Raw genomic sequence first — 24,239 nt, forward strand, 5'->3', positions numbered from 1 at the left:
CAAAACCCTGTAAGAAGAGTTTGCCAAACAGTACCCTGTACCTTGAACTAGTAGCTTATGAATCTAGATTGCGTGATTGCTGGTTTTTTTTTTTTTTTGCTGTACCTTCTATTCTTTCCAGTATTGTTTCTGTGTTTAGTCTTGGATCTTTTTTCACATATTATATTTCCCCCTTCCTTACTATTTTCTAATTATTTTCTTTTTTCTTCAACAATCATTTTCAACCTTTTGTTCTTTCTCTGCATTTAGATCTCCAGATTCATACTTGAGTTCTCCAATCCTTAAATTTGCTTTCTCATCTCCTCTAGCTTCCTTGTGCTTGTGCTGTGGCCAGGGGTTACATACCATGTCCTTCTTGACTCCATGAACTGGTCCCATATAGCAGAGGGAAGGCAACCTCTTCCAGCCACAAGCTTCCTGTGAGGCATGGTTTTTCGGTTTCAAGCACTGTCAATATTTTGATTCAAGTACAGTAGAGTCTCACTTATCCAAGCTAAACAGGCTGGCAGAACCTTGGATAAGCGAATATCTTGGATAATAAGGAGGGATTAAGGAAAAGCCTATTAAACATCAAATTAGGTTATGATTTTACAAATTAAACACCAAAACATCATGTTATACAACAAATTTGACAGAAAAAGTAGTTCAATACGCACTAATGTTATGTTGTAATTACTGTATTTACTAATTCAGCACCAAAATATCACGATATATTGAAAACATTGACTACAAAAATGCATTGGATAATCCAGAGGCTTGGATAAGCGGGACTCTACTGTAATAGAATGGATTCAATTTTTAAAAACTGGATTGAAAGTTAAGATTCAAGTTGACAAGAACAACATATGCCATTTTTCTACAAAATTATCTTTAATAAATGGATGGATTCAAGTTTGTAATAGGTTTGACATGTCAAAGTAACAAAAGTCAAAGTTCTCTGGCTATACAAATACTATGCTTTACAGTAAACTTATCATTAGTTTACAAAAAAAGTGTCAGTGAAAATTCTGTAGCTGTAACCACCTAAAAGTGAAAATTCTCTTATCTGTTATGATCAGAATTGTATTGCATGTTTCTAAGAGGAAAACTCACTGCATTCTTAATACTGAACCATTATCCAGTCTACTGATGCACACTAATTTATAGCAATTTTTGGCTTCCTGAATAAGAGTGACATCTTGATAAAAATGGCTTTAATAAGATAACATACAAAATGACTATAGTAATCCATCTTAAAAGAAAAATAATCAAATATTAGAAATTGGGAGAGATTGGATGGAGAACCCCGAATGCACTTTTTCTACCTGCTTGTTGCTAAAATTTCAGGTATTGACTATTTTAGCTTATAACATTGTTCAAGTTTTTTAATGCACACTATGGCCACTGGCAGGCAAGGTACTCCTTACTGAGTACTAATGCTGGTGAAAAGTAACTTGAACTATTGCTATGAGAGCAGACTTTGGCAGGTTGTTTCTTTTAAGGAACCGAGTGGATAGTGAGTGTAGTATATATGGTTAGATACAAAAATATCACCACACTACTTAATGATGTTAAATATCAACTTCAGGGTTCAGGCGGTAAGTTTGTTTGGTGACATAAACTACAAAAATTGATTAAAAATAAAATAACAGGAAATTTCAAACAAAGTGGAACAGTTAATTACTTCAATTGTTTTTACTTACCGTGCTGTGAATGGTGCTGCATTACATGCTGTGCATGATTACAAAATGATGGATGTGTTGTGTAGTACTGTGAATATTAATCGAAAGCCAATTGTTTTGTAAAAATTAGTTGGAAATCAAATTAGTTCCTAAAGTTTGTCCAAACAACGTAGGACAAGCTAAAGAATTGCTGACTCCCACCACAATTCTAAAATTTTGTGAGACTGCAGCAGCTTCGTGGAGTACCCACAAAGGCTACACATTCACTTCAAAAGAGATGATAATTTTATATGTGCCTAGAAAAACATGTGCGAAGCTGCCCTTCTCACTGAAATGAACAGGAATTTTTTTACAGAGAAGATCATGTGTGCAGCAACACACACAGGCTCAGGATAAGAACCAATATTAATTAATAGCTTCAGACCCAAGCTGAAAACTATGGTTTCATTGTAGTGCTGAGAAACCATTTCTACTGACCTACAGATGTTCCACTAAGTCACCTCATTTGTAACAATACAGATTATGCTAATGACCAATTAAAAATGGTTCTGGCACTGGTAATTAGGCAAGGTTTCCAAGAAGATTAGTCTAAGGAAGGTTAACATATGAAATAATCTCAGTACTTCACATTTTTTAGAACTATTATTTGACTTTTAACAGAATGTTACATACCTGAGTATATTTTGCAACAAAAATGTCTCCCACAAAGAAGAGCATAAAATAAATCTAAATAGGAACTGAAGTGGTTAGAAAAATGACTACTGCCATTATTACTGAAAAACAGCATTTTTGCCACCTTTGGAAAAATCGTTTATAGAACAGCATGTCAAATCTTACTGCCAATTTATGAAACATAAAGTCTTCTGATTTGTCAAAAAATACCGTCCAATTTGTCTGATTGAATATATATTCAAATTGGAACAGTTCGTTCAGCAAATACAGCAATATAACTAACAAAGCCAAGTGTTATTTGTATATTCAGTTATGTAGATTTCTGTAAAATGTCATTTTGTATATCATTTCCAGTTGGCTTCATTCCATTGAATTGGAAGATCTTTAAGGCAGCATATATAATAAAAATCTGAACCGGATTCCAGTTTGCCATAACTACTGTACTCACTCTCGATAAGAGATGGGGAAGGCAGAGTAAATATATGGAATTCATCTGGCTTCTTGCTAATTCCTATAGATCTTTTATCATTCATACAGTATATATTGCTGTTGTAAACTAACATAATTAAAGAAATAGTGGCAGCAAACAAACAAATCACAAGGCAACCATAGCTATCAACCGCTCTGCTAGAGACAAACTAAGTTGAAAAAAACCCTTTCACTCAATAAATGTTACCTCTGACAAGCAATTAACTGTTGATTGAATTGGCTGCAGAATTGGCCAAATTGACATTAGCCAAGAGCCTATTATTAGCAGGTTGATGTCTAATGCTGCAGGAAACTGATTGTGTGTTCCATTTTTTCATCCTACAGTTCTACATTTTAAACAACATGAAATAGGCACTGTTACCTGGTCATAGTTTGGGAAAAAACCTATTGATGTTCCAAGTGATCTTTCGCATTTTCAAGTCAGACCAAAAAAGAGGATGAAAAGATTGCGTTTGAAGCCAACAACATGCTTGGTTTTGTAATAAAATTCTAATTTTCTCTTCGTAAGCAGATACAATTGGTTTCCTTGGACAGATTTCTTTGTATTGATTGTTATGGCCTGAATCCTATTGTTAAGTCCTACTTAGATTAAATGAGATTTATCTACATGTTGATTCACCAGTGAAGTTGATCTAGTGGGTCTACTCTAATTAGGACTATCAAACAGAATTCAGGATGTACTCTGTTTACATACAGTATTCAATTCTGTGTTCTACTATTAGCAGTAATTGGAATTGAAATATTTTACCGAATGAGTTCCAAGACAAAATAAATGAAAGTAGACCACAGGTTCACTTCCAATGATATGATGGCCTGACTGAGCTGATTAATACTTTGTATTTCAATGGCAGATATCCTTGTGGGATTTGTAAACAGCAGCACACAATACTGTAAATAGCTTCTCTTCTGCTCAGTTGGTCCAAGTTTGTTGATTAGATGAAAATGAAGACAGCAACTCCATCTTATGTACTTCCCATTTCTCCCAAAACTTTTCACTACATATAAAATCCTGAGCAAAAAAACATGGTTTTGATCTGGAGAACCACTTGCATACCATAAACATATCCAAATGTCCACACTCTGAAGTTCATCAATGAAGTCAGTTACTGACAAAACTTTAGAAGACTGTAATGTAACAGTACTTTGGCCCAAACCTATATTTTAGCATGATGTCCAGTCCGTGCCCCTGATGCTGAATTTGGCAGGGAAGCTGATGCTGCAGCGTCTTCTGCTTCTTCCAGTTCTTCTTGAAGCTCTTGGCTTACACTTGACTGAAGGGCTGCAGGTGTAAGCCACTCTTTCGGTAGGCAACTTTGGAGAAAGGGGATACAGGAACTGAAATAGGCAAGGCGATTCACCCAACGAGGAATCTCTTTTCCACAGAGAATCTAAACGAAAATTTACAGAATATTCAACTTCTTAATTTCATGTAGAAGCACTCAATATTCCAGTGTAGAACAGCAATACAAAAACCTTTGTTCATGTCTGCCAGAGGCAGTGATAACACTACTTTAATTAATGTTGGAACAGTTGGTTTTCACTTAATAGTCAAAATGTAATTGTGGATGTAACCCAAAATACATATTCCCAACTAAAACTAGGTAAGAGATATACCATGACAAAAAACAGAAGAATATTCATCATATAGTAAGCCACTAATGTTGCTTTTGAAATTCAAGCCAAGTAGTATAAAACACTGGTTGCTTACATGTTCTTTGAGTGATTATCTACGTATTCACATGTATGGGTTTGCACTTGCAAGACCTCAATGTCAACTTTGCTCCTCCTGTCTAATATGCATACTCTAGCATCACTTTCCTCAGTCCTGTTCGACCTATAAAATGGTAGGAAGCAAAAGTTCACTAGATGTACCAACAAAGGGAGGAAGGATGGGTTGTGTAAATGCACAGAAGACCATTCAAAGTAACAAAGAAGCAAACTGTCTTTCTTCTTTGTGGTCTCCCCGCATCAAAATATGGATATCAATTACTAAGCAACTCACTTAGGGCAATGGGAGGCACATTATGAAATTATTGTGGAAAGGACTGTGTTCACCAATACTGCATCTCTCTATGTTCTAGGAACCCAGTCTGAAAGGCTGAATGAATGCGGAGGACTGTGTCCAGGTTTGCAGCCCTGATAAGCTCCACTAAGATACTCCACTGAAAGACGATCCAGATATTATATGGGTGAATTAATTTAGTCTCAAGCCATGTTGCCCATCTCTGCAAAAAACAAAAAACAAAACAAAACAAAAACTACTTCTTTCTTGTCTTGAGACAGTGGAGTGGCAGCTTTGTCTCATATCTGATAAAAGCCCAGGTATGCTTGATAGATTATTTCTTCATAAAAATGGCTGCCAAGGCATAAGCCTTCAACCCCAGGTCATCCGGTTTCCTGCCTTTTTAAGTGGACTCAATTAACTTCTTTTTCTTGATGAGGAGGCTGCAATGATTGAATTGCCCCCAAGGTGTCAAAGCAGGAAGTTGCAGGCACTCTCCTGGATCCTATAAAGTTTTACCAGTCATCAAGACATCCCCTGAAGAGAGGGTGGTTACTCCCAAAAAGAATTCACAAAGCTTATAATCAAACAGGAAGGCAAAACACAAGCCAGAATCATTGTCACTGAGAAGACTAGTCATTATCAGGATGGTCTTGCTTACAGGTGAGCTAAGGATATTTGGTCATCTGAGTTAGAAGGTCAGAGTGTACCCAATAATTCTTTATCAATGAAAATAATGTTCGCCCTTTAAGCAAGGTATCTGTGTAGGAAGAGCACATTTGTACTAGGATGGCAAAAGGGGTCAGCCTTGTAACCAAATTGATGTTCTAGTAGGTAATAAGCAGGCATGGAAACCACTATGAACTATTGGATTGCTATGGTGGAAAGAATCAATGTCAGGCGATATGTCATAGTTGATGTCAGATACATGAAATGGACATTATAAATGTCACCCTAGGTTGGTCCTTAATTGATCCACTAAAAGATTTCAAAAATCCAAAGATTAGGCTAGGTGAGCTGAGATGTGATCTAGGGGAAGCCACCAAGGTAATCTCAAGCAGTGTCAATGCTTATATAGCCTCCTAGATGAGCCAGCTTCTGGAGTGATCCCATCCACCAATGAGGGAAAGAGGACTCCAGCTCTAAGAGTGGCATGTAATAGTACTAGTCATCAAATGAGGAGATCTAGTCCCTCTGTGTACGCGCTGGTCTTGATGCAATTTGTAACAGCTCGCATATTCCTAGCTGGTATTGGAATGGCCCAGTGGTAAGGCTTCCTAATAAGGAAAAGGGGAGCACCATCTTGGTGAGCACAACCACTTTACAGAGGAAGAGCGTTGAAGATCGCTGCAGGGATATGGTCCACTTTGGTAGACTAATTGGATCTCCCTGGGAGCAGCTTTTCTCTAACCTCCCCTTTTGAGATAAATTTGTATATCTGGCACTTTCTTTTGGGATCTTGGTAGGAGTTTCTCATCAAGTAAAAAAAAAAAAAAAGTAACTCAGAAGGAAGAATGGCTGGGGCCAGTGGCAGAGCATGAGCCTGAAGATCAGACAGTGGATACAGATTGCTTCTGCTTCTTGTGTGGGCTATTCTTTCAGACTCTCTTGAATTTAGAATTATTTTCTGTTGCCATATTGAGTGAATTGATCTGCTTCCTAGTTATAGCAGCACTCAGTACTATGGTTGAAGTAGTGGCACTGGCACTATAAAAGCCACAGTAAAGTTAGCAGTATCATGAGCTGTAGAAGCAAACACAGAGCCATGACTATTGAAGTTGTGGTCATGAAGACAATAACACTCCGTAGTTTCTCCTGATGGGCTGTCCTGCCATCATGGCAGAAGAATATACTGACTTGACAGTCACAGACAGAATGTCTGTAAGGGATCTTTACTGTTGCATGTCAAACATCAGCTTTCCTGTGAAGCCAGCTGCATTTCACAAGGAATTCGTTCTTGCAGAAGAAAAGAAAAAGAGCCATCAAGAGAAAGAAATGGGAGGGGAGGAGGATTTGGTATAATAACATCTCAGGTACACAGAAGGTGCTACCTAGTGGACATATCAGAACTCAGGGAAAAAACGTTAAAGTATGCATGTTAGAGAAGAGGAGTGGAGCTTTCACTGAAAGTCGCAAATTTCCAGAAAGTTTTAAATGGTGGCTGTGCACAAACACACATTCATATATGTAATGCACAAATACCACAAGAAATAACCATAGTTATTGGTTCTCTCTTACATTTAAAGCATAGCTTTACAAAACATAGTTTTGTATATTATTTTCAAATTATATGAATTAAAATTACTGGACAAAAATGTCTTTGACTACATTTGAAAAAGGCTGATTGACTCAGCTCATGTAATAATTCACACCCTGACTAGGTTAAATGCTCAAGGGTTTCCTCCCTTGTAGCTCACGTGAAATTTGTTGCCATTACCAAATTGAATATCTGAGATTATACATGTAACAATACCCTTGTTTATACAGGTCCTGAAATACATGTTTTTTAAAAAAAGTAATGGCCAATATAATTTCATGCCATACAAATCAAACTTGCCTCTGATAAAGCTGAAGAAAAGTGATTGCAGTTTTTGTGCATTAAGTGATAGGCATTTCCTTTAAATTCTTTTCCAAGTTCTTCTATAATTTTTTCTATATCCTCCTCCATGAAGTCAGTACTTCCAAGAACAACGGCTTCTCTGAAATAAAGCAGAAAAATTGAACCTGTTCTTGCTTTGCCTTTGCTCTTACTTCACAAGCACCTCATAGTTATTAAAATACTGACATAATTTAGTTAATAAAATAATTGATAAAGAAGCTTATTTAATTTTAACTCCCCCTCATCCTTCCAGCTGGAAATCTTTTAGTAACATTGCCACTGGGAGGAAAAACACTTTTGGTGTCAGCTTGCAGCAATGTGTCTGCAGTAAACAATGCTATAAGCCTTGATCTAAGAAAGAACAGGATTCTATTCTAGCCAATCCTACTATAACTCTGTGTGTATGTCTGCCAACAACAGATAAAGTAAACAGCAGTTAACTCTGAATCTGTTATTCAGTATGCGTGAACAGAAAAACAGAAAACAAAAGCAGAGAGCAGATAAGTCATAATCATTTATCACCAGAATGTTAAAAATAGATCTATACATTTGGTGACCAAAATAGAAATCAAATGAAAACTGAAGGCTGCTGCGGGAAAGATATTCCTGAGTGCATTTTGGAAAGAGTTCTTACATGATGTCTAGAAGAGTCAAAATATTTTGTCTAACTTATGGAAAACTCACTTCATCTAGTTATTTTATCTTACAGAGCATACTGCTAGCTTTGATAAAATGTTTGCTCTTTTTTTTGTGATACAGGAACCCTTTCCATGTTATTTCTGTCTCTGGTGCCGAATTTTCTGTTAAAGAAATAATTCCGAGCAATGCATCCACTTCATTACTTATACCGGTTGTTGTCTCTGATTTTTATGAACTTTACTTACATTATCCCCATTCCTTCCACAATGTCTCCCATGTTTTGATCACAAGTCTTTTCAGAACACCCACAAGATTTATGTGATTCCTCTCTCTGCCATAACTCACCCAAATGAATGTTTCTATAACATTTTCAAAAGACTGGAAGGCTTGCTGTGGCTTGATGCTCCCCTCCACCAATCCAAGTTCCAAAGTGAATTCTTGATTTGACTTGGATTGTTTACTTGACCCCAGTACTACAAACAACATTTGGCCATTGTATATAAAAATTAGAGTGGCTAATTTCATTAAAAAAGGAGATGTGACTGAATTCTGTATTATTCAGATTCAGAATTTAATAACAAAAATTGCTTACTTAAATTTAAATGTTTCTCCCAACTCAGATGCATTTCCTGGAGAAATTTCAAATATTCCTGAAAAGGGGTATGGATGGCCACCATAAGCAAATTCTGAAAGACAAAATGGTGGTGTTATGTTCAAAGTTTAAGATTATTTTGAAGTCCATTTTCCTATCTTCATAATTTTACAAGCATGCTTAAAAGATTACTTTCTAGTCATAATTTCTGTCATACTTCAACATGTTGTAAATTTACACCTTCTTAGCATCTCTCGTTCCCTCACCTATCATCCCACTATTAAGCCTCAGACTGAAAATATTGTCGTTTCCCACCAATATGCCTCTTTCCCCTCTCCTTCGCACCCTCCCCCAAATTCAAGTTGAGAGCTGTGGTAAGTGTGAGGTATCCTGGTGGGCAAGAGAGAAGATGGAAGCAATAAACTCCTCCCCCTGGAAAAGCAGTGTGTGTGGGGGGGGATTAGTACTTTGGGTTGCTGTGAGTTTTCCGGGCTGTATGGCCATTCTCCAGAATCATTCTCTCCTGACATTTCGCACACATCTGTGGCATGCATCCTCGGAGGTTGTGAGGTCTGTTGGAAACTAGGCAAGTGAAGTTTATATATCTATGGAAGGTCCAGGGTGGGAGAAAGAATTCTTGTCTGCTTGAGGCAAATGTGAATGTTGCAAATTTATCCCCTTGATTAGCATTGAATGGCACCTTATCTGCTTCTACTCACTGCTGCTAACTTCAGATTCAGAATAGGGAATGATAGGACTGGATGGCCCATGAGGTCTCTTCCAACTCTACTATTCTATAAGGGATACCGCAAAGCTGGAAGAGGGAGGCCTACTACAGAGTGGCAGAGAAATAAGAAGCATATTCTTGACAGGACAGGAGAGGAGGGAGAGAAGGAGGGGGAGAAACAGGACAAGAGGGAATTTCGTGCTTTGTCTCCTTCTACTAGCTGCTGCTAACATCAGTTTCAAAGGGCAAGGAAATGGAAGGGATATTCTTACAGCAGCCCTAGCTGGAGTTGTGTGGCCAAGGAGGCAGTCACCACACCCCAGCTCTCTCAGCATGGAGTAAACTATCAGAATCTGAGAGCTTAGTCCATGCTGGGATACCCTGAAAGATGCAACAGCAAAGTGTGGATGGGATGGTACTTTTTTCCAGGCTCTCTTGGCATGGAGTAAGCTCCCAGCTCCTGAAACTAGGAAAGTCTTTAAAAAGAAACAATGACCACTCTTGGCATGGAGATCCTGAGAGAGACAGCTCCAGCTTTAGGAAATGTGCAGCACCAATCACTTGCCCCCCAGTTCCTGAAGCTGGGCTGCTCTGTGAATGAGAAAATGGCCCCGGTGTGTGTGTGTGTGGTGTGGTGTGTGCTTGTGAGTGGCAGTAGCCTGCATGCTTCATGTTTGCCACATCTGGGGAACCTCCGCAGCAACCCACTGGGCAAGCCTGAGGAATGCTCTGAAGTTTTGCCTCCGCTTCCACTGCGTTAATAGTGTCTATGATTTCCATAAAGTTTCTGGATCCTTAATCCCTGTGAGTTTGGAGGACTGACTGTATATCCCCTAACTATCATATAAGGTTAAAATGTGTTACATACCTCTGCCATATATCTCTATTCCTGAATGAAATACTCCAATCCCAAGAGAAGATGTATATTCATTCATCCAGTACTAAAAAGAGAAAACATAAAATGTAGCTAATTAATTATGAGGCTATTTCACACATCAAGACCATCTTCCAGCATGGATACAAGTACCAATGTGTAGGGCAAGGTAATTTTTGCTAATTTCCCCAGCAGCCCTCCACAGAAACTTCACATTTACTACTGGATGCCTTTTGGGACACCACAGGAGACTATAGTGGGAACTGTTAATTTAAGCCCACCCAACTTTCTGAGAAGATCTGAACCTAAGCCTATGCGTGTTTGAAATCAAAGCATGCTTTGCGCAATCGGTGATGCATTTTTCATTACACAGTTGGACAAACTTACAAATCTGATTTGTACTTAATATATTCAAAGAACTATCAATCTGAACAATAAGTAAACAACTGAAAAATACAACTATTAAAATGTGCCAATTTCTGTATCAATTTCAGATCTTTTTATTTATTAAGGTTACATCTGGTTTGCACAGTAACTGCCCCAGTAACCAATTTATCCACTGAGAACCAGTTCATATCCATTTCATAAATATTAACACCAGTCTCTGAGCCAGCAATCCCTATAAGACTAACGTATTAATATCGTACAGGAAACCATGCTTTTATTTGCACAAAACAATATTGTACGATATCTGCTCAAACCCTTTCCAAATTGTATTTGGCCACTGAGCAGAGAAGCAACAAATTTTATACTGGGAATTGGAATTCTACTGTAAACTATCACACTCTTTAGGTGCCTGAATGAAGACTGGTGAGCAAGAGCAAAGAAATGTCCAATATCCTATCACAGGGCATGTATTAAACATTTAATTTGGAAGAATTCAACTACAGATGTCACTGAAAAGTCAATACAACTGTGGAGAACATAACAAACCTTTAAAATGTGAATTATCGGGCAAAACAGGAATGATTTCCCTTCTCATATGACAAGCACGATCAGTAGCAGATTCAGTTCCAATAATTTCTGCATGCAATGCATTTTTCACATATGAATCCATAACCTCACAGAAGAGGCAAGAGAGTATGGGAGTGGGAGAGTAAACAAAATCTCTTACAAAGCAATCATAAAGATTAGCCTGATGAGTCCATGGAAACACCAAATCCAGACAAGAGTGAACCTTGAAAGGATTAGATGCTGGGAATGGTTATCACATTACTGCCTGGCCTGTAAGCTGATTATGTTCAATTACACTCTAAAGCAGGCTCAAGAACTATGTCTCCCTTCAAATGTTGTTGAGAATGCAACTCCCAGCATTCTTCATCACTGGCTTTACAGGCTAAGGATATTGGGCACTGCATTCCAACACCCTATTCTTTCCCTATTATAAACAGAATGCTCACATTTTAATTTCACCCAGCATGTTATTTCATTGATTACACCATATAACATGATTTCTGTTCTTGGGTTATAAATGTCATTTCTTAATTGATTCTATCATAAACATCCTACAGCACATTTTGCTATAGTTTTTCAATGAATATCTCATAGAGTCTCAATTAATTCAACATAGTTTGTGGCAGTGACAAAAATGAAGTTTTTGGAGAATAACGACTCCTTTCAAAGTACCGCACAATTAAACAGAAAATTTTTCAAATGTGTTACGTAGTGTTATTTTCATTTTCACTGAGACAACATTTGCTGCTTTAAAAACCCCTCATATAACACAACACATATGTTGCCCCTGCTTTGAAAAAGTCTTATGTTTGTTGAGAAGTAGCTAAAGTTCACAGTCAGGAATTTCTGATAGAAAAGTCAAACTGAATTCATTTCATCTTTCTTGAAGATAGTAGAAACATCCTTGCCATACTAAATTGGAACTAGAGACTACTTTTTGTTCTTAAAATTCACGTTGAAAAGGAAGTCAGGTGTCTTAGGTGTGGCCCTGATAGGGCCAAGTGATTCCCATTACTGTACCATCTCCCCTGGTTTGTATAAGTAAGTGTAAGTTAAAATCCTATATTCACTTTGCAGTTTGAAGATAAGCTACTACAAAACATCTCCGAATGGAATTCTATCCACTAGGACAGGGGTCCCCAAACTAAGGCCCGGGGGCCGGATGCGGCCCATCGAAGCTATTTATCCGGCCCCCACAACACAAAGGCAGAAGGGGCTTGGGCTAAATGACCCAAGGGGTCTCTTCTTCTCTTACAGCCCTTATTATTATTATTATTATTATTATTGTTATTATTATTAATATTGAGGCTGGGTGGCCATCTGTCAGGGATGCTTTGCTTGTGCTTTTGGTGAACAAAGGCAGAAGGGGATTGGACTCAATGGCACAAGGGGTCTCTTCCAACCCTCTTTATTATTATTATTATTATTATTATTATTATTATTATTATTATTACTATTAACATTGAGGCTGGGTGGCCATCTATCAGGGGTGCTGTGCTTGTGCTTTTGGTGCACAGAGGCAGAAGGGGATTGGACTCAATGGCCCAAGGGGTCTCTTCCAACCCTCTTTATTATTATTATTATTATTATTATTATTATTATTATTATTAACATTGAGGCTGGGTGGCCATCTATCAGGGGTGCTGTGCTTGTGCTTTTGGTGCACAAAGGCAGAAGGGGATTGGACTCAATGGCACAAGGGGTCTCTTCCAACCCTCTTTATTATTATTATTATTATTATTATTATTATTATTATTATTATTATTATTGACATTGAGGCTGGGTGGCCATCTGTCAGGGGTGCTTTGCTTGTGCTTTTCCTGCACAAAGGCAGAAGGGGGTTGGACTAAATGGCCCAAGGGGTCTCTTCCAACCCTCTTTATTATTATTATTATTATTATTATTATTATTATTATTATTATTAACATTGAGGCTGGGTGGCCATCTATCAGGGGTGCTGTGCTTGTGCTTTTGGTGCACAGAGGCAGAAGGGGATTGGACTCAATGGCCCAAGGGGTCTCTTCCAACCCTCTTTATCATTATTATTATTATTATTATTATTATTATTATTATTATTATTAACATTGAGGCTGGGTGGCCATCTATCAGGGGTGCTGTGCTTGTGCTTTTGCTGCACAAAGGCAGAAGGGGGTTGGGCTAAATGGCCCAAGGGGTCTCTTCCAACCCTCTATTATTATTATTATTATTATTATTATTATTATTATTATTATTATTATTATTATTATTGACATTGAGGCTGGGTGGCCATCTGTCAGGGGTGCTTTGCTTGTGCTTTTCCTGCACAAAGGCAGAAGGGGGTTGGACTAAATGGCCCAAGGGGTCTCTTCCAACCCTCTTTTTTATTATTATTATTATTATTATTATTATTGACATTGAGGCTGGGTGGCCATCTATCAGGGGTGCTGTGCTTGTGCTTTTGGTGCACAAAGGCAGAAGGGGGTTGGACTCAATGGCTCAAGGGATCTCTTCCAACCCTCTTTATTATTATTATTATTATTAACATTGAGGCTGGGTGGCCATCTGTCAGGGGTGCTTTGCTTGTGCTTTTGGTCCACAAAGGTAGAAGGGGGTTGGACTCAATAGCCCAAAGGGTCTCTTTCAACCCACTTTTTTATTGTTGTTGTTGTTATTATTATTATTATTATTAATTATTATTATTGCTTGGTGGCCAACTATAGTCCGGCCCTCCAATGGTCCGAAGGATCGTGAACTGGCCCCGTTTAAAAAGTTTGGGGACCCCTGCACTAGGAGCATTTGTATTATTGGTTACTGCAGAATAGCTGGTGGCAATGCACAAAATGACTTTTTTTTTCTGTGATGGGAGTCATTTACAGTCAATATCAAATGTCTTGGCTTATGTTCACAAACCTCTATTCTATCCCTTGTGTTTTCTATCCCTTGTGCTGTTTAACATCTACAGTGAACGTGGTTAAAAAAAAACCTGTCTTGAGATTGAGTGTGAAATGTTATTACACTCAATTGTGTCACTCCATGGGCTGTGATAAAAAAATCAGAGGACATACTGTTGTCTGTTTTCAGTTTTAACAGTTACAGTGTTTCTGGGTGCTATTACTAGTTATAACTATAGTATTACCACTACTAGACACAGAAAGAATGGGATATACATTTTGTAAATACACATTTGCACTCTCTACCAAACAGGAAGGGTTTTTAAATTAAAAGGAAACAATCTTACCATGTGCATCATCTTTAATGCTGTAGGAAAGAGTGAGACTATAATTTTAGGAGTAATTGCTTTTATATAAGTATCACAGACCCATGAGAAAGCTCCTCTTGAGTAAATAACAGAACAAGGCCTTAAGGATTTTTTTTTACTTCTGCAGTTTGCATCTGCCTGTTCATTTTCTCTCAAAACAGGTTTGTTCTTTTCAGTATTTCAATACAGATTCATAGTTGCAATGAGTTAAGCTGAAGGGATAATATTTTTCAAATATGTAAATTTCAAAGTTATTTAGACTGTATTTATTAAGAAAACCAAAACAAAAAGTAATATTTTATAATGGAAGGTAGAGAGAGTCTGTTGACGTGAGTAATACTTCACAACAGGAGTTATAAGCCTCCATACTTGTTTATAAAAATATCGCTGACTGATAAATAACATTCTGTTGTAATACATTTCCTTCCTTGCAAACTTATAAGAACAATAAAATGATAATGAATACAACCACATTTGAGCCCCCGGTGGCACAGTGTGTTAAAGCGCTGAGCTGCTGAACTTGCAAACCAAAAGGTCACAGGTTCGAATCCGGGGAGCAGATTGAGCGCCCACTGTTAGCCCCAGCTTCTGCCAACCTAGCAGTTCGAAAACATGCAAATGTGAGTAGACCAATAGGTACTGCTCCAGCAGGAAGGTAACGGCGCTCCATGCAGTCATGCCGGCCACATGACCTTGGAGGTGTCTATGGGCAACGGCGGCTCTTCGGCTTAGAAATGGAGATGAGCACCAACCCCCAGAGTCAGGGGAAAACCTTTTACCAACAACCACATTTACTGATGGTTCTTAGCATTCTTCTAGTTAAAAAGGATTACCGTAGTCCTATTCCTCTAGCCTCTCCACCAACAAGCAGAGGAGTTACTAATAATGGCCTTCCTTGCCTAGAATCATAATTATACTTATTGTGATGTCATGAGCTCATTAAATTCTATAAAGCCCACATATTTGGAAAAAAATAATGCAAAAATATGTTCCAGTGTAGTATATGCTGAAAAAGACAGTTGTCCAATTGTTTTAGAGCTAGGTGGAAATCATGTGGCTCTCCAGATGTTTTTGAACTGCAACTCCCAGCAGGCTTATCTAGTACAGCCAATGTTGAGGAACTCTAGAAGTTGCAAGCAACTAAGGGCTGCATGCTTCCCACCTCTGTTTCTAAAGCCTTTTAAATTGACAGAATGGTATAGGCTTCTTTGCTTGTGAAAAGTGTGACAACTTGGGCTGCCATGTATAAAGCAAGATTAAAGCATTAAAAAGAGAGATACTAACCCAAACATACCCCACACCAGCTGTGTTCAACCAACCATGGGGTTCTTCAAAGAGCAGATTCTTAGCACACATCTTCACAAAACATTAATAAGGAATGTATTCAATGTGCACTCATAGATTTTATAAAGCCTGTATTATAAAACATACCATAGATTCTGAATTAAATGTTACTCTGCTTTTCAGCTCTTCAGCCTGGACAACGTGTATAGAAAGCCAGGGTTTAATTTGTCTAAACAAATCAAACCAGAATTTAGGCAGCCTTTCAAATTCACAGAGGTTAGAAACACAAGACTCCGTGAAAGTGAAAAACCATGAATTAAAAAAAATGCTGTTTTTTACTTGAAAGAACACCTCCAGCATAACTCTATAGCCAATTTCCACTTGAAATCTGACTTGCAAATATGGAGACCAGACTGTATTTAATCCCTTTTTTTTCACCATCAGAATACTTGAGTATTTCAAAGCTATTTATGCCTAAAAGCCTATTCTATTCCTATGACTCATTAGCTGTATACACTCATATTTGGAACTTGGATGAAAGTGAATGATTGAAGGACAGAAAACAAAAAGGTGGTGGTGCATGTTTTGGACATGTTGAACACACATGTAAAGTGATCCCTAAAGCCTTGCAAACCTGTCATGCTACAAGTTGTCAACAAACAGGTTATGTATGCCAGAAGGTTATTTGGAAAGGAAGCAACACACCTACACTCACTGCAACCAGTAGGTTTGCCTCAGTACTACCCTAAAACAAATTTCTAGGGAGGTATTGTTGATCCAGGATGTGCTTGCCAAAATTAGGGGACACATCAGTTGTTGAGTCTAAAGTAATATTCTAGTCACTTTCTAGAAAAAGGGATGTGTGTTTCTGATCAGAAAGCACTGCGAAGGTTATGTTGAAATTACTTTTTAAAGCCAGCTGTGTTTTCCAGTGTCATCAGGGGTGTATGACCTGCTGTTTGGGGAACTATTTTTAGAGTGAGTTAACGGTCCAGAAAATGGTCTCTGGACCATCAGAAGTTAACCATCCTGGTCCAGGCTTTGGAAACTTTCACACACCATTTCCCTATACATACAGACTTTGTGTGAAAGATCTGGGATTCTCAGATAACATGAGCTCCATCTACACTGCCATATAATGCAATTTTATAATGCCGTTTGATTGCATTGAACTGCATTATACGGTAGTGTAGATGAAACTCAGAGAGAGAGACATTTACCAGCAACTATTTCCCAACAGCTAGTTTTGTTGTCAACATAATACAAAGACCTTTTGTTTTTGTTCCCAAAATACTGATCCACACTGCAATGTAACTTAAATAATGAATTTACACACCAGACATGTGTGCCCTTCTGAGAAAGTGCTAACTCAGGCATAGGAATAAAGCAGTTCACCAGATGCTGGACCCCAGTTTTCAGTAGCTCTAGTCAGCAAAGCTGGTGATGAAAAATGCTGGGAGGTAGAACCCAGAAACATCTGGAAAGCTGTATGATCTCCATCCTGCAATAAAAAGTGGAATCTTTCCACAGGAAAAAAGCAAAATGGTTGGTAACCAAATGAACATTTTCCACAGTTGTGTAAGCACAAGTCAATTTGTGAACAGTTATCTGGCCCTGTTTCCAACTTAACTCAACAGCACATTAAAGTAGGTTTGTATGAAGCAATTATTTCCCTTTGTCCATGATTGCCAGAAGGCTTTGTGAAAATGCAATTCAATCTTTTAATCACACCAGATTTGGATAAGTAAAGAAAATTCTGAGTTGCAAGACTTAGAAAAAGAAACCAAGAAAGCAAACATAAAAGTGGGGAAGGGAAAGAAAACATCAATACAAAATCAACAAAATCAAATCTTATTTCTAACTGCACACAGACAGAATTCTAGAATGTTAAACTATGTCTAGTCCCTACATAAGTGTATTTAGTGGTACCACCTCAGTCTTGCTTGTTACGTTTTAATGTATCAAAAGTTATAAATAAAAGCAAATCCTTACTTTCCTACCTCTTATTCCCTTTTCCCTCAATAAAACCAAAATTTAAAAACATTGCTCTTTCCCTCACTCTGCTTAATACTATTATCCAAATGTTCAGATTATGAAGAAGTGCCATAGTATAGGGCCTCTATATAGTTCACATTTTATCACAGTATTTGACTCATGCACCAAAGAATGTAATGCTCACATGGCTACAAGGCACTCCCTCTCCCAGAAGGATCTTTTATCATCCATCCCATCTTCCAAACATCCTACAGCAAACAGATAACCAGATATTGTCATGCTAAAGAACCAGGAAGAAAGGTGTATGAGTGGGAGACACTGTGCTTAACTTATTTCCCAACGCAGCAACAGTTTAAAATATCATGGTAGCAACCCTAAGATGTTGGGAAGCAATGCAGAGCCAAAGAAAGGGAAGAGTTATTTGCATATTTATTACCCTATACACTAATGTACAAGGCACTTTTGTGTATAAGTCAAGATAATCTTTTGGGATCAAAATTATGACTTTTGCTACAATCTGTAGGTAACTTGAGAGTAAAACTTAAGTTAATGAAATATTTTGCCTTCCTTTTAAATATGCATATAGATGAAACCTAATTAGCAACAGCTAAAGAGAAGTAGGGGGTTGTTTTACTTGCTACAATTTGAGGGAAGAGGTATAATTGCATTGCTGATTTTGAAATGTTTACATCTGTACAAATACTATGCAATTAAGTATCAACATTTTTTTCAGAGAAAGACGCAACAGACAGCCTAAAACTGGTCCTAGGCAGAGGCTGTCAACTTACTCCAAAGTCACCAATCAGTATTTGTTTCTTACTTATGTGTTACACCACAAAACTGAAACTATAGCTGCCCATTAACTTGTCTTAAGTAGTAAGTTAACAAAACAATCACAAGTACAGACATTGCCACCAGCAACCTTGCTATCTCATTTTAATCAATTTCAGGCCATACTTGATGCTGAAAAGGATTATTCTCCCCCCCCCCCCCCCCAACTACTGACATCATCTATAAATCTTTGCTGGATCTTCTCTGTGGGTTAATTCAAAAGAAAACCCTTGGGGAGATGGTGGCAGGATATAAGAATAAAGTTGTTGTTGTTATTATTATTACATAAAAGCAAAAATAAACAATCCGAGATTGGGGTTTCAGTGTTTTTCTGTGTGTGTCACCTTTGGCAACCTCATGAATTTCATATCATTTTCTTGGGCAACTGTAAACCTGTTGGCTTTTCCAGGCAAATTAAGTGGATTAGGACACACTTAATAGTGTCACTACCAATTTAATGGATCTTCAGGGTTTTAAAAAAACTTTATTTACTTTAAGTAGGTTTTAACATTTATTCTATTGTTAAAAACTACTCTATTACCATAATATAAATGGTCTTATAAAATAAGACCATTTATACACTTCTTTGTGTATATTCCTGCGCATGCTTTATTGTCTTGAAATACAATAAAGCAGATCATGGTATATATCTTCTCAATAAAACACCCAACTGCTGTCTGCCAATAAATGTAACATCTGACACCTTGTTTTTTCTGTTTATATTTTCACACATAATTGTTTTACTTAATCCTTCTTTCAAAAAGTTCAAGATGGACCAAACTGTTCTCTTGTGAGCTTATGCAGAAGAGAGTGAGAAAAGGAGGGAGGAAAAGCAACTTGCCATAGATCATCCAGTGAACTTCATAGCTGACTGGGATTTTACACCTGGTCTCCCTACTCCTAGTCTGATTGTCTTAGAGTCCTTCCAGACATACCCTATATCCCAAGATCTGATCTCAGGTTTTTTTGCTTTAAACTGGATTATATGAGTTTGCACTGCCAGATAATCTGAGAGAAACAGAAAACCTGGGATCAGATCCTGGGATATAGGGCCTGTCTGGAAGGGTTCTTAATCACAACATCACATTGGCACTCCTCAAACGTTGAGGAACAGTTGTGTGTAACAACTAAGAAAAAGAGGATAATGTTCCCGCAGCTCTGGAATTCCCTTTCTAAAGAGGTTAGAACAGTTCGCTCTTTCCTTTCATTTAGGAACCAAGTTAAAACTTTCCTATGGAAGCAGGGCTTCCCTGAAGGAGACTAGTGGTAAAACCAACACCATATTAATGTATACAATATGTACATTATCGTAAAATTATGGCAACGTATCTGACTATGACCTAAGGAGCTGGCATAGATGAGATTTTAATTGTATTGATTGTTTAAACTATGTTGGGCTAGTTATTTATTATGGCATTGTATATTTTATAATGTTTTATGAGATGGTGTAGTTTTTAAATTTTATTTTTATTTATTTATATCTTGCTTTATCTCTCCAAACGGAGACTCAAAGCGGCTCACAATCAAAAACATTACAACTTAAAATATACAAATATACAATAAAACAGTATATTTTATTATACTGTTTATTTATTATTTATTTATATATAATTTATTTATATTATCAGTAGTAATTATATTTAATATATTAGTTTTACATTACAATAGTATATATTATATATTGTATTATTATTAGTGTTATATATTATTATATTATACATATATACAATATATTATATTATTAGCATAGCATATTAGCATTATATATTACTATATTGTACTATACTACCATATTGAAATATTAGTAAAATTACATGTAATATATAATATTATATTGTACTATATTAATAAACCTATATATATATATATATATATATATATATATATATATATATACACACACACACACACACACACACTACCAGTATATTATACTATTAGCATAATATACTAGTAGTTTACCAGTCCGAACATATCTCACTTTATGAACCTGTTTGAGCGTTAAGATCCGCCGGGGAGGTCCCACTCTGGGTTCCACTGCCATCGCAACTGTGATGGTGGAAACAAGAGGCAGGGCCTTCTCAGTGGTGGCCCCCTCGGCTGTGGAACTCCCTCCCCAGCGAGATTAGATCGGCCCCCTCCCTCCTGGTGTTCAGAAAACAACTCAAAACCTGGCTATGCAAGCAGGTGTTCAGCAAATGACAATACTACTGAAGCTGCTAAATAACAACCATGGGATTGGTGCAATGTCTAAAATGTCTAATACATTTTGTGTCCATGTTTGATGCTTAGTTTTTAATTCATAGATATATGTAATTGATTTAGATATATTATGTACTGCTTTTATATATACGTTTGGCACTGAAATTTTGCTACTTATTATGTTGTACACCACTTTGAGTCCCCCAGGGGTGAGAAAAGCGGTATAGAAAAGCAATAAATAAATAAATATATAGTATTATATAACAATCACTTCAGGTGTGAGAGAATTGGTTATCTATAGAGACATTGCCCAGGGGATGCCTGGATGTATTACCATCCTGCTGGGAGTCTTCTCTCATGTACCTGCAAGCAAATGCTGACAGACGAGAGCTCACCCCATCTCATAGATTCAAACTGGCAATCTTCAGGTCAGCAATCTAGCTGGCACAAGGGTTTAACCCATTGTGCCATTGCGGCTTGTGTGTGTGTGTGTATAGTTGTAGTATATATAATAGATAATTATATTACAATGTTATGATTTTGTGGTTTAATTGACTATGTTTATTTTTTATTATTATAATGTTTCTGTTGACACAAGTTTAGAATCCCGATCTGGGAGAAAAGTGGGATAGAAATAAATAAATAAGTAATAATAATAGAGTGGTGTAGCTTTTGTATTATTTGAGGGCTGTCAAAGAGTAAAAGATTGGTAAAACTTTAGGCTGAAGGCTCAACATGTGAAATACCTCAAGGACTTTTACCACGTGAGAAATATGATTTGGGATTTTGATCCATACGCCAGTTGCTATGTGCCTTCAAGAAGCTCTGACTTCAGGTGATCCTAAGATAAAACAAATCTTGCCAGGGACCACCAAAGGGTCAGGTTATGACTATTATGAAATGCCCTTGTGGCAGAACACTTATTTAGAACTTATAACTACCACCTTTGACCTCAGATTTAGAGAAGAACAGATGTAGAGAAGAACTTCCTCCAGTCTCAATCAACAGTTTTTAATCAAGTATTATGGGAGTTGTAATACAAACACAGCTGCAGTGGTTGGCAAGAGATGACAACCACTGTAGTGGGGTAAAGGCGCTCCTCAAACATATCAAAAAAGTAGATGTCCTTATTGCTATTCCACATATTGGAGCCCTTCATGGCGCAGCAGTTAAACCGCTGAACTTGCTGACCGAAAGGTTGGCAGTTTGAATCCGAGGAGCAAGGTGAGCTCCTGCTGTTAGCCCCAGCTTCTGCCAACCTAGCAGTTTGAAAACATGCAAATGTGAGTAGATCAATAGGTACCGTGCCGGGGGGAAGGTAACGGCGCTCCATGCAGTCATGCCAGCCACGTGACCTTGGAGGTGTCTGACACCACCGGCTCTTCGGCTAAGAAATGGAGATGAGCACCAACCCCCAGAGTCGCACATGACTAGATTTAATGTCAGGAGAAAACTTTTAACTTTACCTTTTGCACATATTTACAAAGCCAAAACCAGATCAACCCCCCCACAACTTCAATGGGATCTCATCAGTGAAAGTAATCGAAAGGGGACAAATGAACACACCAGAGGAAGGAATAAATTAGAAAAGGTCAGCAATCATGGAATTAAAACCTTCCTCCATTTCATACACACAATTGTGTTTACGAAGATTTCATTTTCCAGCATTTTCCAGAATGGGATAATAGTTTCCAAAGGGAGGAAAAGGAGACACAGCACTTTACATGCTTTCATAGAATCACAGAGTTGGAAGAGACCCCATGGGCCATCCAGTCCAACCTCCTGCCAAAAAGCAGGAAAATCACATTCAAAGCACATCTGATAGATGGCCATCCAGCCTCTGCTTAAACCTCCAAAGAAGGAGCCTCCACCACACTCCAGGGCAGAGAGACTGCCGACTAGCTCCCACAGTGAAGAAGTTCTTCGTAATGTTCAGGTGGAATCTCCTTTCCTGTAGTTTGAAGCCATTGTTCCGTGTCCTAGTCCAGGGCATCAGAAAACAAGCTTGCTCCCTCCACCCCATGACTTCCCCTCACATATCTGTACATGGCTATCATGTCTCCTCTCCACCTTCTCTTCTGCAGGATAAACATGCCCTGCTCTTTAAGACGCTCCTCATAGGGCTTGTTCTCCAGACCCTTGATCATTTTAGTCACCCTTCTATGGACACATTCTAGCTTGTCAACATCTTCCTTCAATTGTGGTGCCCAGAATTGGACACAGTATTCCAGGTGTGGTCGGATCAAGACAGAGTAGAGGGGTAGCAGACCAAAATCCCATTTGCTTTTTTTGCCATGTAAAACTTTGCACGTGAAAAAGTTCTCAAGCTAAATCCCTTGTCCATTTACAGGTAAGGCTGAGAAACAATAGAGTGCTGTTGTTATTTGAGGGCTCTCCAGAGTAAAAGATGGGTAGAACTTTAGGCTGAAGGCTCAACATGTGAGTGAAGTCCCTCAAGAGCTTTTACAACAGGAGAAACAGGATGCTTGAGGTTTTTGATCCACATGCCCTTGCTATTTTGCCTTCTGGCTTCAGGGGGCCCTAAGATGAAACAAATCTTGCCAAAGGGTCAGAAGAATAATGAAGGCAAACACATAGTGAACTTTATAATAGGCTTCTCCTGGCAGGTCTGAAGGGGACTGAATGGGACTTGTCTAAAAGTCAAGCAGTGGTATCCTGGAGTCTTAATCCATTCTCGACTTGCATGGCGCCTGTGGTGGGGCCTAAGGCCGGAGCCCACCTCGACCTTCCCGCCTCAGGCCCTTTCCTTTTCCCCCCTCAGCCGCTAAGCGGCTGAGGGGGGAAAAGGAAAGGGCCTGAGGCGGGAAGGTCGAGGTGGGCTCCGGCCTTAGGCACCAACGGACAAAAAACCAGCCTGGTTCCCATCCCTCGGTGCCTCACCATGTCGTAGACGTTGAGCACCACCAGTTGGCTCGCCATCCTCCTCCTCCGCCGCCTCCTCCACCTCTGGCCTGGGCTCCCTCAGTGGCGCTGAGGGGCCGGCTCGCCTTCTCTGCGAGGGGGCGGGGCTTCGCTCTGACCCCGCCCCTCTCCTCCACGAGGCCCCTCCCACCCTGCCTCTCTTCCTGGGAAACCGTTTCAAAGAGAACCCTTTCCGACTACAAGTCCCGGCACGCATCGCGCGGCAAGGGGGAACAGCGCTCGGGCTCAGTTGCATCTCAATAGCCCCCCTTGCATCTATCTCAATATCCCGCCTGGGCTTGGCATACTCCCCATGTCTAAAAGGGTGCATTTTCTACTTGAATGCCGTAGGACACTGCTTCCAACTACTACGCCTCAGCTACACCCCATTTCACTTTCAGGGTGGGAGAAAGAACTCTCGTCTGTTTGAGGCAGGTGTGAATATTGTAATTGACCACCTTGATTAGCATTGGATAGCCTTGCAGCTTCAAGACCTGGCTGCTTCCTGCCTGGGGGAAATCCTTTGTTGGGAGGTTGTAGCTGGCCCGGATTGTTTCC

General features: G+C 38.6%; 1 protein-coding gene across 2 annotated transcripts; it reads right to left on the reverse strand.

Moving 5' to 3' along the window:
- Positions 1-851: 851 nt before the first annotated feature.
- Positions 852-23,813, reverse strand: desi2 (desumoylating isopeptidase 2). 2 transcript variants are annotated; one of them, XM_003225192.4, is made up of 5 exons: positions 23,661-23,813; positions 10,250-10,322; positions 8,655-8,748; positions 7,382-7,523; positions 852-4,210 (listed from the first exon to the last, which is right to left on the reverse strand). In XM_003225192.4, exons 1-5 carry the CDS (start codon positions 23,697-23,699, stop codon positions 3,977-3,979), a joined length of 582 nt encoding a protein of 193 aa, XP_003225240.1. In that variant the 5' UTR covers positions 23,700-23,813; the 3' UTR covers positions 852-3,976. The 2 variants fall into 2 exon arrangements, with proteins under 2 accessions (XP_003225240.1, XP_062830828.1); XM_062974758.1 differs by lacking the exon at positions 23,661-23,813 and adding an exon at positions 17,068-17,272.
- Positions 23,814-24,239: the final 426 nt, after the last annotated feature.

The sequence above is a fragment of the Anolis carolinensis genome, chromosome 1 (genome assembly GCF_035594765.1).
Source record: "Anolis carolinensis isolate JA03-04 chromosome 1, rAnoCar3.1.pri, whole genome shotgun sequence".
NCBI classification, from domain to species: Eukaryota; Metazoa; Chordata; class Lepidosauria; order Squamata; family Dactyloidae; genus Anolis; species Anolis carolinensis.

Bases quoted from the DNA above. Each gene is read 5' to 3' on its own strand.
- desi2 (XM_003225192.4), bottom strand. From the start codon at position 23,699: ATGGCGAGCCAACTGGTGGTGCTCAACGTCTACGACATG. The intron at 7,524-8,654 runs GTAAGCAATTTT...GCTTTATTTCAG, and splicing joins GGAGAAACATTTAAATTTAA to AGAAGCCGTTGTTCTTGGAA. The intron at 4,211-7,381 runs GCAAGTTTGATT...ATTTTCGTTTAG, and splicing joins TTTCTTCAGCTTTATCAGAG to ATTCTCTGTGGAAAAGAGAT.